A 19,842-nucleotide genomic window follows, 5' to 3' on the forward strand; every position below is an offset into this window, starting at 1 on the left:
GTCATCACTGTGTGCTTACACATGAAAAAGCAAAACAATGTGCTTCAGTTGACACGTGTGTGTGTGTGTGTATGTGTGTGTGTGAGAGAGAGAGAGAGTTGTGTAAGGTTTGCCTATGTGTTAGAGAGATTTCTCTCTTTTCTGTATCTTAGGTGGCTGTCCTTATCTCTCTTTCACAGACCTGCTTTTTTTTGCACACAAAACATCAGAGGATGCTGCAGTCTTTTGGCATTAGAGCGTGCCCCGCCATGGCCTTTGTCCGAACAGATCAACGGGTGCCCACGTGCTGCATACTGTGGAACTCAGAACACTCACCTGCACTTCCCAAGGTTTACTGCCTTAAAGCAGTTCCTCAGACAAATAAAGTTAATTCCCACACCACTTAAAACCCACAGCCAAAACCAAATATAGCATATGGGTTACCATCTTTCCCATCTCTAGGGATAGGAGCGAACGCATGGATTCGTCTATTTCTGTCACTGCAAGGACATCAAAGACTTGCTGCCAAATAGCACATGGAGTTGTATGAAGGATAGAAAAAAAGGCATCTGGTGAGAGTGATTTTGCTGTTGTCATTGTTGTTTTCATGCATTCTGCATTGGGGATTGTCTCTATGTCAAGCTTTAATCCAATAAACATTCTGATCTGCTCTCTTTGCAGCATGTCATTTAATAATGCCTGCCTTTTTGCTGTGAGCAGATCCATGCCATCTTTGCTCTTATTAAGAATGATTAATGCTTGTTTTGGAAGTGTCGAGATGAAACCTATTAACTGTCACTGAAGCATACAACCATATACCACAGTCCGTAAGTCTTACTTATGTGCTGTTTTAAATACAGAATCTATATACATCTAACATTATGTATACCAATGTTTTTGTGTGGGTTGTCGTAAAAGTCCTTCTGCTTGTACTCTGCACAGCTCCTATACATGAAGACAATAACATTTTGCAACCTTCGGTCTATTTTGCTGCTGCATGCTAAACGTAAGTGTCACAAGCAGGATTTCGGAGAGCAGGTGTGCATGGGTCGGTGCCTTTTGAGTCAGTAACAGTGATTTATAATGTGCAGTGGTTCAGTGCACATTGCACTGGTCTCCTGAGCCTGTTGGCTGCCCTTTCACCAGAACCAGCAGTCCTTACTGGGGAGATGGATGTTTCGCTCAGATGCCGACTAAACCAATCTCCCTCTTCACTTTCAATCCTGATTTCACGTTCAGTATGTGCACCTCATTAGAAACCAATCCCGTATATTGGTGGTCAGTTAAAATGCTGCCGATAAGAGAGAAATGTTTTTTTCCTGCCAAAGGAGATTTGCTCCTAATTTTAAATGCACCTATGAAAAAACATTGTTGTGCAAAAAAAACTATTACAATTTAATGAATGTCTAGGCCTCAGTAATCAGCCATGTTATGCCAAAGGATGCCATCATATTTGACCTTAGAGCATAATGCCATATGATGGCATGATGACCTTAAAACAGTATTTTAGATGAGGAAAGAGAGAGGAAAAATTCAGAAGTTATAAATAACAACACAAAGCATGTCTGTACAGTCATTTTTTTCCTTATAATGCAGTATATGAATGCTCCCCATATTGTGCAACACCCACATACTCTGCAGACCTCTCCAGTCACCTTGAGCACAATGATTTTATATACAATGAGCATTCAACACATTAAGCGCTTTTTCCACAGTGACCTCATGACCAGTGATAGTATATCTCCTTTCAGCTTAATTTGTTGGATGTCAGAACTGCAGTCCAAACCGACAATAACAACCTCATAATAACCGAACACACTCTCAAACACTGATGCTGTGGTATTAGCCTTTGCAAATAAGTGCATCACGAAAAACAAATTATGCTCATCGTTATGCTCATTATATAATGCACTGTCTTACCTTCTACTTCTTTCAGGACAGCTGCAAGAAAATAAAGAAACACAGACATGTTTAATGTTTCGCTTAACCTTGATGCCTCTTTCCATGCCACCAAACATGCATGTTGACGGAAACATGTAAGTGTGGTCAGTTGTTCAGTAGTGTAGTTGTAGCATTAAAATCACTGACAATAATAGTGGTATATCACTTTATCTGTTTATCTGTGACATATAACCACAGAAAGAGTCACAGTCCAGTGCAAGTTTGATGTCTTTCAACGGTTTGTTAGTGAATATTTCTCGCTTTAGATGACTTTGCAATAAGGCATACCTAATGAAAACAATGTATTAGTGGTTAATATAAGGGTGTATAGCTGCTCTAATGCATCATTGTGAGTCCACTTGTTAAATGAAGGAATGCCTGCCAGAATCCTCCTCATTTTAGCCAGGGAAGAAAGTTGCCAAGCTTCCAAGCCAAACATGTATTATTATAAGAGGGAAAATTGATGTCTTTTGGCAAAGTGGTAAACATCTTTAATTAATCACTTGTTTCCATTTTACTTGTCCATACGTAACAAGACGTTTCAAAGCTGATTTAAAAATGCCAAGTGTATGTTCGTACTGTTTTGTAGACTTTCCAGAATATGAAAATAGCACTCATTTGGTAGCCTGTTAAATGTCTCTGCGTTGAAAACGTCTATCACATTAAGCAGCTGTTATCCTCCATGACTTGTGAAGATAATTGCTGAGAGAGCTGAACTCACACACCCAAGCAGCCTTTAAGTACTTCTGTGGTATACTTTGACCTGGGTCACTTTAAATTGGGCTTTATTGATTATTTTCTAGATACTACAGTAATCAGGGTTTAGACCATATACTTGAATGGGACATTTATTTTACTATGTGTAAGCTAAGGCTAATCATAAAGGCGGCAAACATTTTCAGTAGCAAAAGTACATTAGCATTAAAAAAAGCCCTTTGACGAACAGATCATGAAGGACCACACATTTAATAGTAGGAAGGATAATTCTCTCACCTTCATGGCAGTACCTTCCCCTGTAGCTGGTATTTACACAGTCACAGAGGACCTCTCCTTGGCTGACGGAGCACAGGCCTTTGCTGCCACACGGAGAGTGTGTGTCACATATGTACTCCAAATCACTATGAACAGCCTGGCCATCCAACAGTAATGGTAATGCCTCCCCCAGTTTCAAATTGGCTATAAGGCCCTGGAATGGCGGCTCGTATTTAACAGTGCTGGACGTCAGGGCAGAGAGACGCACATCAGGTGAGATGCCCCCTACGTAGAGATCACTGGCCACTACCATCTCTTTTCTCTTAGACTTCACCTCAGCTGCTTTCTCCTCGTTGTCCACCACCAGCCTAGTCTCTCTGTAATTACGAGAGAGAAGGATTCTGTGCCAGCGCAGGTCGTTGATTCGCGTCTCGGTGTGCAGGGAGGCCGGTTCTGCACAATGGATGGTGAAGCGCATGTGGAGCCTCCCATCTGCCATCAGAAGCTCCAGGAAGTCGCAGTTCCCTCCATCATCCAGATAGAGCACCAGGGCTTTGCTGATGTTGGTTTTCAGAATAAAGCTGAGCTCACCTGTTGATTTGGCATCCCACTGGCCATAGCGTGTCCACTGACCAGGAACGCCCTCATATTCCAAAGCTATTGCTGTTAGCACAAACCCAGCTAACAACAGTAACGAGGAAGCCTTGCCTTTACACCTGCCCATGATGGCTACTATTTACAACTACTGGCTCCCCTGTGGTCTCTAATTAATATGAATCCAACAGAGTTGTGAGGAGGAAATGTTATCTAGTGTCTACACTTCTTTTTTTATCGCCTTAAATTTTGCAGAAATAAGACTCCCACATGCAGTAAAAGAGTTTTTTTAGCCTTGACTGTCTATCCTGATTCTTTTTGCCATCTCTCCATGGGCGACACGTGACAGAGTGAACAAATGAGGGACATTGCAGAACACTTTGCATCTACTTTGAATCGGCTGAGAAAGAGAACAAACAACACAAGTGATCCACAATACTGTGCGCTTCCTCGTCTTCGCCATCCAGTCTCCTGACTCCATCCAGCACTGTTCCTGTCAGTTATCCATGGGTAAGCTAGGCATGCAGCTTAGGTACAGCCTCCATTCTTCTCAGCCTCCCAACATCCTAAGACATAAAAGAAGAATGTGTAATGAATAGCTGGAAAGATTACTAACACTTGATTGTACAAAAAATAGATAGATAAATAAATAAATAATCTACAGTCATTATGAATTACATGAAAAATGAATTACAAATCATTAAAATAGCAGAGAGGGAAAAATGGAAATTAGCTTGATAGAGAGGTAACAAATTTAATGTCAACTTGTCATGACCAAGACAACTTCTAGTAATGTCACTTTGATTAATGTCAACTTTTCATAATCAAGACAGCCCAAACAATGTCAACTTGTCATGACAAAAACTGAATGACACTTAATGACAGAAGTCATAAACGTTTATGACTTGTTTATAACGTTTATGATATGTTCATGACAGTGTCATGTCATAGTTATGATAGTGTCATGTCACGATTATGTCGATACTTTCAAATAAAGTGTTACCAGGTTTAATTGTCATGAAGAATTCACGATTCACCAGTGGTTCACATTTTTATAGATCATTTCCAACAACTTGTTGACTGCTGCTTGTCATTATGATCATGGTTGCAGCCCAAATATTCCATCAACAGGCCCTCAAACACAATGCTTGGACCAAGTAGCATCTCAATCCTGGCGCCCCACTTCATGTCATCCAGAAAGGGAAACAGAGGGTCTCACTGGTTTGCTAAGAACTGTGCTACTTTCCAAAAGCTGGTGGAAAACAGTCTGTTTCCTAAAAACCCCCCCATAGCTGTTTTGGTACAACCCATGGCCTCACTAACTTCAGTAATGTTGAGCCCCTTAAGCCCTCTGCGCTCCCTGCGATAAAGCTAAGACATTACAGCTAAACAACACATACAGGCCAGAGGCTGGGAGTGATGAAAAGGAAGAAGTCTGTGTTAAAAACAAACAAACAAATAGAAAATTCAATACTTGGTGATAACAAAAGAGGGTGCAGCTCCCAGGCCTAAGCACACAAATAAAGTTATGCATCAGTCTTTAGCCTTAGCTAAAAAGGGGAACTGCCCTGGCTCATTATTACCATTCAGAAAGGCTAAAAACTACAACTGGTGGAATTATGTCCAGGGAAACTACACATATTCTAAGAGACACCATTTGTATTCAATGGATGATTGTATCTTTTCATTATTAACAACAACTTCTCTACAGAGTGCAAAGCAAATAATGAATTTACTCTACAGACAAGAGTCGTCTGTGTAGCCACAGCCTTTTATAGTTTATGCCTCTGTGCCAAAGAACTTAACTGCTACCCAAAACCTATTCAAAACATATAAAAGAGCTATACCATTGTGTGATCCAATTAAGTGATCAAAAGCAATATCAGCAGCTGTAATCCTATACAACCAATTTGCACAAGAGTGGAACAACATTGTATCTCAAGTATGCCTATATACCGCATGTCATACATCACACATATGATCAAACTCACAAGTTTGATTTAGAACGTAGGGTTTACACCAGGGGCGTTTCTAGGACTTGAGGAGGTTGGGGGCTTAGCCCGAACCCATTTAAATAAAATGAATGCAATTCAAATCGAAAAATTAAGTTATAATAGGCTATTACAAGAATAAATTCACTATATTTCAGAAAATAATCTGCCTGCACCATAGTCTGCTGCGCATTACGTGATTGCTCTGCTAATAAGGTAGATCTCAGACCTTCTGACAGTCACAGAGCCCCGTTTGAGACTCTGGTCTCTGAATGAGCTAAAGTTTAGGGAAGTGGCTGCACGCTGCTCTACATCGGAGGTGGAAAACCGAAACTACAGCAGAAATACACGGAGCACAAACGCGACACATCTGCCGCAGCATCTCCACAGCAGAGCGCGCCCATTATAAACCTGAAGCTGCACAGACCATGGATGGCGCACTGCTCATCTCTATTTTTACAGCAAGAGTGGACACTAAGCGACGCACAGGTCTGCTTCAGAGCTCCTTGTGTTTGAGTCTGAACCACAGACTGTAAAAGTCACGTCACGGGAACTTCAAACTAAATCATTAGTATTGCTCTCCTAAACTTTGCGTTGATGGCATCAATGTATTAGATTAGGCTATGATTCCTCCGAAAATTAGACCTTTCACAGCTTTCCTCACTTAGAGACGGTTGCTAGGTGATAGCAACAAATCCGGCATGATGGTCGAACCATGCACGTAGCTACCCGTTCTATTCGTCTCGAAAAAATAAACTGGACAAGTTACAGTTCTACCATGAGTTCTACAAAAAAAATGTGAGTGTCTTGGAAAATACTTGTTTTCTTAATTTGCATGTGGCATTCTGGGGCATTTTTTATTATAGAATACTTGTTTTTGTAAAAAAATAAAATAAAAAAAATAAGAGAGAGAGAGAGAGAGAGAGAGAGAGTCGCAAGAGAGAGAGATCCAGGGCTATTCATAAAATTTGGGGCTGTAGCCGGGGACGGCCAGGCCTAACGACGCCTCTGGATTACACTGAATGTTGGACTGACGTTAACAAAATGTACCAAAGTCACCCTGTATCCTCAGAAAGAGAAAGGAATACAGATATTGTAGCAGTTTACATACAAGGTATTGATCCACTCAGATTCAATCCATCAGTCTACAATAAATACAATTTACTGTAAATAATGTCTAGGTAAAGCTCGGGGGTTTGCAATGATTCACAAAAGTAATCTTTATGTTATGTTACACTGAGTTCTCTCTCATTTAGAGGCATGTCTCAACTAGGAGCAGAAGTATTTCATGCAAGTTTGGCCCAATTTCATCTCTGACACGGAGAGAAATATAATATACATTTGAGTCTGCAGGAAATTACAGCCTCTATTGGGTCTCCTGCCGATGAGGGACTGCCACAGTTGGGTTTATTTGCTAAAGGTAGATGTCACAAGAAAGAGTGCATCACAGCAAATAAATCAAAGTTTCTCCTTAAAATATCAGAAAGCTCCAGGGTGGGAGAAAACCCTTCTGATAGACGGCTTTATCATGGGAATAGCTGTATCCTGGAAGGTCATAAAAAGCTGACACCCTCTTCACAGGATGAATTGCAATTTGCCAGGGTCAGGTATGGTGTGTGATATGCTTCTCAGAACCTGATTGCTTTGAGTCAGACAAACAACACAGTGTTATTGTATGTAAAAAGAAAGGCAGGCGTGTGGTGCTTTCAGCTTCATGTCCTTGCCACATGATGACTGTTTTGCAGCAACTCCTATTAGGAAGCTCATTAACAGAAATGTGTGCTCATAATTGCATCATAATGTGGGAGCAGAGATATCCACATGGGTGATGATGATAAATGACATATTACTAAGAATATTCTAAGAATCCTTAATTATACAGCATATAACAAGTGCACAGTATGACCAACCATATTTGTAGACAACAAACAGTTTAAGGTCAAGGTTATTTTCAGTCGCAATGAGCTGACATGAGATAAAATAAGGGAACCATTTCAAACTGTGAAATATTCTATATAAATGTGTTTACACAGTCAAGTCAGCAAACCAAAATTCTTAACAACGAGTCCTAACCTAGCAGAGCCTGCCACCTGGATTTGTTTAAAAGCTGAGGTAAATAAGGTCTAATTACCAAAACAAGAAACACAGTAGATGAACAGGGGCCACATCGACATCGAAATCCAATTAAAACTTGAGCGTTTTGTTTGTATTCTTTATTCTTCTGTATTACTTTTGTCTTTATCTTTGGAATTTCACCAACCCTCAGAATATCTCAGGGACTATTAGGCTAACACACACAGGGCAGATTAAACATACAAAGGCTTGTTTCCCAAAGGGGCTTTGCGATGCTAGCCCGTCAATGTCGTTTCTCTGCACTTTTAAGTGTAGTGCAGTGTCAACAACATTTTCTGACTTTAACATTTTTGTTTAGCCTATTGAATTGATGGCACTGGTATACTGACTATACAAAAAGTAATAACAATCCAATGAAATATATGGTAGAGAGCTCAAATTGTGGGTGGTCCCGGGGTCAGCTGCTCCCCTCTCCACATAGGACTCACTATTAATCACATAATAATTATGTACCAACTTGTATGAAGGTGTTTACTTTTATGCTTGTTACACTGTCCCCTCTACATTTAATGGCTTTCCTTACTGGGTAACATGCTGTTTCTTCATTAAAAACAACAATTACCCACCACGGTCAGAATCTGGTGGTGGGACACAAATTAATTATTATTTCATTGGGTGCCTGTTTAAACCGCGCCAGCACCCCTGATACACACTGCTGTGTATACAACATTGTAAAATATCTGAAATGATTAATTTAAGCAGTTCTGTTGGCCTCTGCAGAATACAGGGGCTGATTTTTCACCTGATTTTCCATCAGGACGCAGATACAGATCCTTGACCTGGAGACGGGTCCGCTACAGTAAGAGTTTTGTATCTTCTGCCATATCATCCCTACATGAAGCTCACCAGCAGTGAATGTTATGTGTGTGTGTATGAGTGTTACTTATATGTTGTATGCTGTCCGCAAGGGGTGCCAGTGGAACGGACTGGAGGGAACTGTGCATTACAGGGTGATTGGGGTGAAGTTGTTTACTTTATGTGTACGTATGTATTTGTGAGGCCCTGTACAGACTGTGAAAACAAATTTCCTCAGTAGACAATAAAGACTATCTATCTATCTATCTCACTGCTGAAGTGATTCAACATGAATGCTCTACTTAGAGTCAACCTGCTACCCTGGGGAAGGACAGAGGGCCCGCAGGTTCAACAGTTACTGACTGTGCATGTGTAGAAATCACAGACTCAACGCTGCAGGAAATGGGAGTCAACAGTTTTTGCTCGAATCCATGGCTCACATCAAACAACAGGGGTCGTAGTGTGATACTTAGTAACGTTTCAGTTAACACAGTCAGTGAGTGATCCCACAGTATTGCTTTGTAGAATCAAGTGGATAAACAGGTGAGAATGCAAAACAGGAAGTGGACAGTGGCTCAATTGATAAACTCACTCTGCCGCATGCACGCTTGATAAATCTGACAGATATTAGCAACGATGAACTGATATAACAATCTGTACATGCAGGATTACGTTAGAATGTTTACATGTGCTACTATGGCAGTTACTGTATGAATTTAATATTATAACGCTGTTTAAAAATATTGTTTGATTAAACCATACCACATATAATATCATTTTTTGTTACAGAGGCCTTTTACAGTATGCTGTTTGAGTCTGGGGACAGAGCTAAAGTTCTTCTTGTCTTGAAGCAGTCTACAGTTTACCCAAGCAGGTTCTAGGCTTACACTGTACTGTAGACAAATGCAGCATTTGTACCCAATGTACCACATGGTTATTGTTCACCAGCTGTTTAGCTCTATTCTTTCCACTCATCAATTTTCCTATTAGAGGACCAGTGGAGGTTGAATACCTCGTCATTCTCTAAATGGAGCCTGCAAGACTATAAAAGCAATTCCAATAGGTCTATAGGAGCGAACGACAGGAAAGCCACGCTCAATGCGCACGCCCAATCTACTCAAGGTATGGTTCTGTAATGGGTACGTGCATTGAGTAAAAGTTGTTCTGCAGGGAATGACTTCTCACCACACCTCTGTAATCTTTTACCCCCTCAACCTTAGTGCTCATAGTCTGATTGATGCTTGAAGCAAAACAGGGCATGTTTTCGGGATGTTAGATGACAAAGAGAGGTACACATTTCTAATGATATCTCTACATGATATATAATACAGAAAAAAAACTATTTTGTCTGATGGGGTGAGACACAGCTCTTGATTAACTTTCAAGGAACTACATCAGTTGCTATTGTACCTCAAGATTTTACAATAAACTTCCTAAAGAAGCAGAGCCATCCCCAGCTTTGTTATTGTTGTTGCCCTATGAACTTACTTCTGTTTTCCCAGTGTTCTTCAGTGTACAATATACGTCCTATCTTACTAACTTTGAGCAAAATTGCCAAACTTTTCTAGATAAACTAGAAAGGTTTACAAAAAAAAGTCAGCATTTTGGCTATATATTTTTTTTTTTTGGCAAATATAATAGTTTGGACTTTGCAGAAATTGCAAAAGAAATCTTTCCAACTGCCTTTCCAAACTGACTCATTAATCTTTTTTCACCATGTTGTACGTGTATTGTTGTACTGTACAACATTTGTACACTGTAGATAAATACAGTACAGCTAGACACACGGAATGACAGACAGACAAACTAGAAAGGTTTATCTAGATAAATTAGAAAAGTGGTTTACTAAACTAGCTAACTTTAGGTTTAACTGTCAGATTATGCTGTTAGATTATTTTTGAGTTGTGTTGCACAAACATGGCCAATGAGAAAAATTTCAACAGTCGTGGTCCTTTTCTCCATGTGCTTATAATATTGGTGATATATTGCTGTCATATAACTGTGTGCCTGTTTAATGCTTCTCAAGTTCACAGCCCTTTGTACGATTTACAGAACAGACGTGTCTTCTGAGTGAGACATCAGAGACAAATGGTCCGTTGAATCATTGAAAGCATTTCATGTTAAACAAGAAAAGAGCGTATTACTATTAATCATATGCAGGGACATTGACTGCAATAATAATACACACTTTTTAATTAACCAATTAAAAACTTAAATCTAATTTGGCCCGGTATGGAACAAAGATGGGCCTGACCTACATACACTTAGACGTTGTCTTTGATGGAAAAATTGGATTAAAGACATCATACGCAATTTATGGTTGCTGCCTTGGAACTTTGTCTCCAAACAAATTTTTTTTAATACATTTTTCTTTTTAATGCTTCAACATTTTTTAGCTTATGCTTTCTTTAATGGTAGAGCTGACAAAGACGGAAAAAAACCCACTTTTGCTTTGTTTGCATTCTCATTATGAATCATTTACGCATCTGTCTAGTTGCATGTATTACTAATTACGGAGCATAACTGGGAATTGATTTCTTCAAATAACCCAGAGACACACACACACATGCACTTTTTTTTTCAGAGAGGAAGTGTAAAGGACATGTAAGAGTTCAAAGTCCTGCTGATAATTCAGAATATTCGTTGATAAAACATTGTCCTGCCTCCAAATTAGTTTAGAAAGTATTTACTTCTTCATATTTAATCTGTGGTCCCCAGGAGACAGTAGGGTACATCTCAGTTCCCTTAATTGCATCTACGTTTTCCTCCTCTATGGTGAAACATAGAGTACAAAGACAGTTAGTCATGAATCTTTAAAATATCAGAGCTAATGTAGTCACTGTGAATGTAGTTGAGTAACTGTAGTTGTTCTCTTCAGGAGACTCTGGGTCAGCTCAGCACACTGAGAGGTACTGATGTACAGCAGACAAAGAGAGTGACTGGAAGATTATCAATGCTCCACCAAACCTTACTTCCACAACATGTCAGCATTTTGTCTTCCAAAAGAAAAAACTGCCAATTGTATTCAAGATTTGCATAGTTCGGACAATGCAAATCTTTCCAAGCACCTTCAAAGTGACTCAGTGTTCTTTTTTCATCATGTTGTACGTGTATTGTATTGTTGTACTGTACCCAGAGTAGATACATACAGTACTGAAAGACACATGGAAAGACAGACAGATAAAATATTGATAAATAAATAAATAGATAGACATTACTGGTATAAGCCCATCAAGGCTTTTAAAGCCATACACACCAACACAGAGATAAAATCAAGGTGAAGCAGCTTGATGCCATAAATGTGATATGATCTCACTGGCAGGTCACGGTTTGTGTTCCTCGAGGGCTGTGCCAAATACGTTGATAGGTACCGCACTCCTCTCCACCTTCTTGTTTCTCCTCCACCACCATATTCAATCATCACACTAAGTCCCACAATCAGCAGTTTTCATTAGACTCCACGATAGTTTATCTATTAGTGGACTGAATGAGGAGCAATACAGCAGCCTGCTTGAGTAACAAATAATGTATGTAGAGTAACAGATTGATTGAAACCAAAACCAGTCCCACCAGGATTCGCGATGTCATGATCGTGCCAATTCACGCAAATTCAACCAATCACCGCAAATTTGGTGCGACTCGCAATTTTGACAGCTGCGCTCGTTATTGTAAGTGCAATGATAAGTTAAAGTCTAATAAGTGCTTTATCAAACCGTGTGAATGTGTGTCCCAGGCCAGGTTAGGAAAATAACTAACAATAATAAATTATAATTTTTTTGTCTTAAATCCACCAACCACTTTCATATTATACCAACATTTGCACCATCCTGAGACTTTTTGGTAAGGTTACTAGGAAATCTCAGCCCAGAGTAGTTTTATTCTCACCAAAACAAGTTTATTTTTTATTTTTAAAGAACTATAAAAAAAAAAAATTACAACTCTTTTGCAACTTTCACTATCTCCCGCAACTTCATTACAACAAACATACAAAAGACATTGCAACTTTTATCGAAATTTTTTACAAAAGCTCCCGCAAAATCAGGCATTTTGGGCCGCATCAATCTCAAAAAAGGCAGCAAAATCCTGGAGGGACTGCAAAACTACACAGAGCATTAATCGATTCAACTATTATAAAAATCAATTATTTGCATATAATTTTTCAAGCAAGTCATTGTCATTCTGAATATGATATTAAACTGTATACAGTATCTTTAGGTTTTGGACAGCTGATTTGACAAAACAAGCAAGCGTGTACACACACGTGAAAGCATGTTTCACATATATCTTTTATGTGTGTACAGTATTGCAAATTCATGAGGATAAACAATGACATACTGTATATACCGTAAAAAAAATAGGCTGACTGAGAGCACTAACAATATAAATATAACAATCACTATAATTAATGAATAATGAATTTTTCAAACATGTACACTATAAGCTCCAAGAGGTTCTGGGCAGTTAAAAAAAAAACAGTTAAATCTGCTGCATTGAAAGTAGAGCATATAAATAGGATACACATGCAAATATAAGCGAGCGAAAGGCAGTAGGGGGTTGTCACTCAGGCACTGATACTGCCTTGGGATCTACAGCACCGTTACAAGGACAGCACCCGCCCTCCACCCTGCAGCACCCAGGATGGAGCCACAGAAGGCTGCTCAGCTGTGTGGGATCACTCTAACAAGCTGCTACCTCAGTCGAGCCCAGCTGAAGCTTCTTAGACTGTTTACTAGGCGCCTATAAAAGCGGCCTCAGTGAGCTGTTGTTGCTGGGTTTTAGGTCGGAATAAATTCTGTCTGTGTTCTCCATGCCAGCGACTTCTTAGTGAATGCAGCCTTGCTGAGACGTTTTCTTTAACTTAATTATATCTCAAGACTTGAACTGTGAGACGTTCAAGCTCCTATTTTGCCTCCTCCATTTAGATTACCTATTTTTTTATTTATATATGAGTGCTGCAAATGTATCCAAAGTTATGCTAACAACATAGAAAATGTTTTTTCGCTATAAATATGCATTACAATATTACAGATGTAAAACATATATGTGTGTGTGTGTGTGTGTGTGTGTGTGTGTGTGTGTCATAGAACAATCTAACAGGTTTGTACTAAAAGTGAGTCTAAAGAGGGAGAAGTCATGAAGCTGTAAAGTATTACGTGTTTGAAAGCTGAGATTTTCCATCTAAAAATTCAGCTGTTACCGCAATGGCGATGCTATTCTTCTATGTGTCACCTTGACTTTTGTCACGCAACTTCTGTTGTATGCTGTGATTCCCTTTCTTAAACTTTGCACATAACATGTAGGAATGTGTGATTATTTGGTCGTAATTGGAACATACTGATGTTGTTTCCTGATTCCTGTGGGCATCTGGCTTGCAGTTTCAGGCTCTCAGTGCTAGTAGTGAGATATTTTTCACAGTGCATTAGTGTCCCAACTTCAAATGTATCAAACAACACTCTCTTCTCCTCCTGGCTTTATGAATCTTACATTTTATTCCTTCTACTTTTTCCTCAATCTTTTTTTGGAGGCAACTTCATTGGAATAACTCAATCTTTTATGATGGACATGCACTTCCCTATAGTAACTGGTGTGATACTTTAAACTTTAATTACTCATAGATGACATTTACTATTTATTTTTGGTGAGAATGTATCTTCTTTGGCAGGTAGGGTTGAGGGAGCCGGCTGAGTTGTTCGATCAGTGATGATGGATTGGTTATTTTGTGTGTTAACTCTTAAGTGGTGTCAATATTACAGTATGAGTTATTGCAGCTGGCCATTGTCCTTGTTTTATAGGAAATGAAAGATTTGATGCTACCCTGGTGGGATCTTGACTTATGGTCAGTGGCATGTGTTTCTGCATCTGTTTGATAAAAGATGAATCATTTTTCACAAATGAAAAACAAGGTCTAATATTATTGAGATTTTTAGGACTTGATATTGAAACTGAATACTTTTGAGTGCTGAACAAAATGTATTTGTAGGATCAAATATAACAAACTGTTGAGAGGTGATAGATCAGATACTGTACTATCTTTTGATCTTTTGCTAATGTTAGACAGCAATTTATTGAAGGAAAGGTCTTATATATCTGTATGATTATATATATGAAGCTACAGCCAGCAGTCAGCTAACATAGCTTAACACAAAGACTGGAAATAGGGGAAACAAACTATTTCTTGGACCAGTAACTTCCTGAAGTCTCCACTGGTTGCCAGGCAACTGGTAAAGACTAAGAAATAGCAGGCACATAATCCACTAACTCTTTGCAGGACAGCGAATAAGCATATCGAAATTTCCCGTTACTACTGCTCTGTTGGTATTCTGGTCTATTTTGTTAAATAAAAAGGTTGTTTGTAGAAAAAACATATTTATATTCTTCAAACCAAGGTATTGAAAAATAAATAATTTTGGTATTGGTACCAAACTAAAGCATCATGGTAGTACCGGCAATGAAAAATGTCAAACCATACCCAGCTATAAACATTTGCTTTTAGTCGTGATTTTCTCTGCATATTATTCTCACAGATGTTTTGCATTTGTGGAATGCTTTTTAGTTCAGCTGCAAGATTAAGAGATATAATCACTGGCATCATCAACATCTGCATCAGCAGCATCATCACCCCTTCCATCAGGCCTGTAGTCTTCATCATCAACACAGCCGTCATTATCCTCATCTTCATCTTCATCATCCACTTGATCCCCTTCTTGACCGTTTACTCATATCTCTGCATCAGCTGTTATTCTGATGATTTATATGTTGCATAATTTACAGAGACTTATAACCATTTTAATATCTGTAGTGCTGAAAATTATATGTTTGTACCGGCACTCTCTTGTGCTCCACAAATTGTTTATATCAGTGACATGAAAGTAGCCTTTTGAAAATATGGATTTTAATTTTAAAGATTCAACAATAACAATCGTGTAAACAGTTTTAAAAAAAATTTTGGTCATGGTCGTGCTGTTGGCGTGTGTGCATGTGCGTGCACGCGTGCGCCTTTTATGTTTCTTCACAAGCTGCCAATTTGTTTTGCTGGAAAAGCTCACAGATACAGGCATACAAAGAAAAACTGCACCTGTAGATTTAAGTGTGATAAATATGAGCAGCTATGGTGCTGTGGCTTTGATGACAGACACAACAACCAATTTAAAGTATCTATAATATACTATACAGTGAGTGTATGTCAACAGAACAAGAGTTTCCATTTTCTCAGTGACGCAGGGCACTGTAACAGCTGACATTTTCACACACCAGCAAGCCAGGTAATTAGTTAGCTAACTACATAACACTAGCTACAAGCATAAACATGGTACTGTGCACAGTTCCCTCATTAGGTAAATGTAAATGTAGTGTAGGCGTAGTAAAGAATAGAATGCATGCACATGTTTGCTGCATAGCTATAGCTGTAATATGATTTGAAATGCTTTCCACAGAGATCCAATTCGGTTGGGTTCCCACAGCAAAAAATGTGATTTAAATGACAAGACAGCAGGCAGCATCCAGTTTATATGGTTGTGCACTGCAAAATGAACCTGCTATAATCAAAGTCTCTATCCAATGCAGCAGGATCAGTGAACCACCCTTATCATGCTCAGTGGTGGTGGTCGGGTAATGGCTAGCAGGAGCTCAGCTGAGGCACAAAGGGTCCTAAACATCATTAGACAGGGCTCAGCCATGGCATATTGACTGCCAACATTGAATATATTCACTCATACATCAGTGTTTTATTACACACAGAACATGATCTTCACTGAACAGAAATATTTGTCTCAACTATATTTTTCAAAAAGACACGTCCGTTTGCCACCCACTCAACTCTGTTTCAGCACAAAATAACATGAGTGATGTGTGCGGCAGGCAGAGGATGGCATGGAGCGCAATTTAGTCAGACACTATCAATCTCACACAGGTAAGCCAAAGTAGGAATGAGTGGGAAAAGTCTCAAAAATGCATTTGATATTCTGATGATACAGTGTGCTATTTCAGGAAAATGCTTCCTGTTGAAGCGGGTGTTCAGACCAAAATCAGCCCTGCGTTGTTGCTTCAGGTTCATGGCATGAAACATGAAATACAATAAAGGAAGTTTGATTAACAGATTTGAGAATTTGGAGGGTTCTCAGATGCCAAAACACTGCACAGTGGTTTATAATACTATACGTTTACGTAACAAAGTAATCTACCAGGGGCGTGCCCTTGCATTTATTTAACTGGCCAATGCAGCGACTTGCTGGATGACTGTGCTGTGTTTAGGTTCAATTGTTTTGCCAGGCGACCCTGCATTTCTTTTTTACCAGACCCTTCTGTGTTGGCACCTGTGCTGCACTGCCAAACTTGCCTCATTCAAGTGGATTAGAAAGTTGCCTTTTTTCCACAATGAAATTAGGGCTGCTGCTACTGATTATTTTCTCGATTAATTGTTTGGTCTATTAAGGAAAGGAATTAGTGAACAAACACAAGAGCCCAAAGAGACATCATTCAATATCAGTAAAAAAATATAATATTAACTATAATGAAGGGCTATGAAAAACAGCAAATTCTACTTCTGAGAACCTGCAACTATTGCTTTTTGGCCTTTTTTGCTTGAAAAATGACTTAAATTATTAAAGTGCTCATATTGTGCTTTTTGGCTTTTCCCCTTTCCTTTATTGTGTTATATATCTTTTTGTGCACATTATAGGTTTACCAAGTGAAAAAGCCCAAAGTCCACCCCAAAGGGACTTACAGAGAAAACACTGTTCACAAACTGCTCCAAACAGATCTATTGTAGTCCAGCCTTTACTTCCGTGACAAACGTGCATCACTTTGTAACACACGTTATAATGCTCGCCTAGCTGCTAGCATGGCACGCCCTCATACTACAACTGACAAACTAGCAGTACCTACTGCGCATGTATAGGCCTGTCATGGTAACAAATTTTGCTGGACGATAAATTGTCCCAGAAATTATTGCGATAAACGATAATATTGTCGTTGAGAGACCAATTTGCATCTAATGATAATGGCATAATAATGCAGGTACACTTTTTCAAAGATCAATACACTTTTATTTCTAAAGAATATTTAACACTGGAACTGGAAGACATTTTAAATATCCACAATATGTCTTTGATCTCCTTTAGTATGTCGTCTTTCACGCTGATGTACAGTTGTGGAATTGCCGTTTGTGACATGTTCTACCAGGCAATTCATAGCCTACTGGCTGTCAAAGGTTTGCTGCATTCCTCGAGTCTTTGTGCGATAGACTGCAGACTCTGTACTACATTTTACAATTATTTAACACTAAATATTAAATTTAAATAATATATAATTAATAAATTCAGTCTATCTATATGGCTATCTGCCACACGGCGAGTAAATGTTTGTACCAAAATAGTTCTGTTTTTCAGTCTTCATTTTGGCGAAGGTGCGGCTTCTGCTCCTCTGCAGGTCGGAGCTTCGTGGGGCGCACACACACACACACACACACACACACACACACACACACACACACACACACACACACACACACACACACACACACACACACACACACACACACACACACACCCTCTGACATACTTTACACACTTCGTGTCCGCGGACAGTGGTAAGCTTGTACCGTTAATGTTCTGTGCATTGTCGGACACATGCAGCCACTTTCCTGAAACCGCTTGTATGTCCGAGCCTGTCTCCACCGCCTTCACCTGCAGGTTGTCAGCTGTGTGGTTTGAAATGAAAGGGAGAAAACGGGACGCCGAGGAACACGGTTGATATCGCTCATATACTTTTTAGTTTTTTGACGTGGCCTTAACTGCAAAGTTCTGCGGGAAACCCTTCCTCAACTCTCAACTAGCGTTTTCTGTCTCTCTCTCTCTCTCTCCGCCAGGAGTCCCGCCCCCACAAAGACCATGCGACTGACAAGAGGGTTCACTCCTCGTTACGCTAAGGAACCGAGAGTGGTCCTCCATTCTCTTTGGTAGAGAGAGACGAGAAAAACAAACAAGCATGCAAATGGAAATTATCGCGGCCGGAAAGATTATCGAGGTCATTTTTTTTATCGTGCGATTAATTGATTTATTGACTATCGTGACAGGCCTACGCATGTATGACTCCCAACAAAGATGGTACAGAAGTGAGAGGTCTCACTCTGTAGCTAAAACAGAGAGCTCAACACACAGGGTGAAAAAAGGAGCTGCAGCAATGTGCAGTACAACAGATATGTGGTGTTTTCTGAAAATTAAACCACATAAATCTATTCTGGTACAACCTCTAAGTGCAATTATGAACCTGAAAATGAGCATAATATGAGCACTTTAATTACCTTTTGAAATTATCAAAATATTTTTTTTTCTTTTTTAACCTTTCTGTCAATTCATTAATCTAAATATTTCTCTCTGGACAAAAGTATTGGACCAACATACTGATGGACTGTAATTTCTGTAAAGCAATGGCACCAGCAAGGCTGAATGAAAGACAGCAAGCACAATGAATTTCTATCATCAAAGATTATAAAAATAATTAGATTATTGTTAATAGATTTTAATTACTACAAAAATGCTCTCCCTTCTCAGTTAACACGAGGCAGAGGTTAGCTTTTAATGCAGAAGACAAAATCTAAATATTAAGAGCATTTATTGAGCTTATTAAGTCGGTAAACAACAGTGTGCTGTAGCTCAGAGACACGTAATGTGGGATAACATCTTTTATACATATATAATATATATTATATAATCACATTTACAGTACACATATCAAAGATCAATGAAGCCCTTCTGTTACTGTGAAACTTCATAAATGTGCAGATCTTTCAGATTGCCTCTCCAGGACTCTGAGTATGCAAATAGTCTAAAACATAACCATCATGAAAGCAAATGATCTGTACTATCAATGACAGTTCCTTCCCCTTCAACTCTCAGAGAATACTTAAATTGCAACTGAGATTTCATCCTGAACATTACATATCAATGTGTGTTCTATAAATTAGGTCCTCATAAAAACACAATATATGCACAAAAAAAATTAATGAGACAAATAGTCCCTCCTGTGCTTCAGTGACATTACCAGGAGCCATCACTCAGGACTATACAGTATACTACTAATGATGGGAATGTTTGCCCTTGAAATCTCAGTTAATAAGCAGCTATGCTGTGACATCCATGATTAGATCATCCAGTGCTGTCACATCTCATCCTGAGGAGGATGCCACCAGACAAAACGGAGAGTGGGAGCAAGCAAGCAAGCATCCTATTCTCTGATTCTCTTCTTTACACACACACACACACACACACACACACACACACACACACACACACACACACACACACACACACACACACACACACACACACACACACACACACACACACACACACACACACACACACACACACACACACACACACACACACACACACACCCTTATTCAGCAGCTATGCAACATAACAGCCTGGGTTAATCT

The 19,842-nt window shown here is 39.3% G+C and overlaps 1 protein-coding gene across 16 annotated transcripts in view; it reads right to left on the reverse strand.

Moving 5' to 3' along the window:
• LOC120543925 (neurexin-2-like) overlaps nt 1–19,842 on the reverse strand; it is a 126,566-nt gene that overhangs the window by 100,841 nt on the left and 5,883 nt on the right. For 15 of the 16 annotated variants that reach the window (XM_039777327.1, XM_039777338.1, XM_039777331.1 and 12 more), the window contains exons 2-3: nt 2,914–4,052; nt 1,900–1,920 (exon numbers count right to left, since the gene is read on the reverse strand). In XM_039777327.1, the coding sequence (XP_039633261.1) occupies nt 1,900–1,920; nt 2,914–3,616 (724 nt within the window). In that variant the 5' untranslated portion in view covers nt 3,617–4,052. Of the gene's footprint in view, nt 1–1,899; nt 1,921–2,913; nt 4,053–19,842 lie in introns of those variants that run through there. The other variant, XM_039777324.1, reaches the window with a different exon arrangement.

Source organism: Perca fluviatilis, chromosome 16 (genome assembly GCF_010015445.1).
Source record: "Perca fluviatilis chromosome 16, GENO_Pfluv_1.0, whole genome shotgun sequence".
Lineage (NCBI taxonomy): Eukaryota > Metazoa > Chordata > Actinopteri > Perciformes > Percidae > Perca > Perca fluviatilis.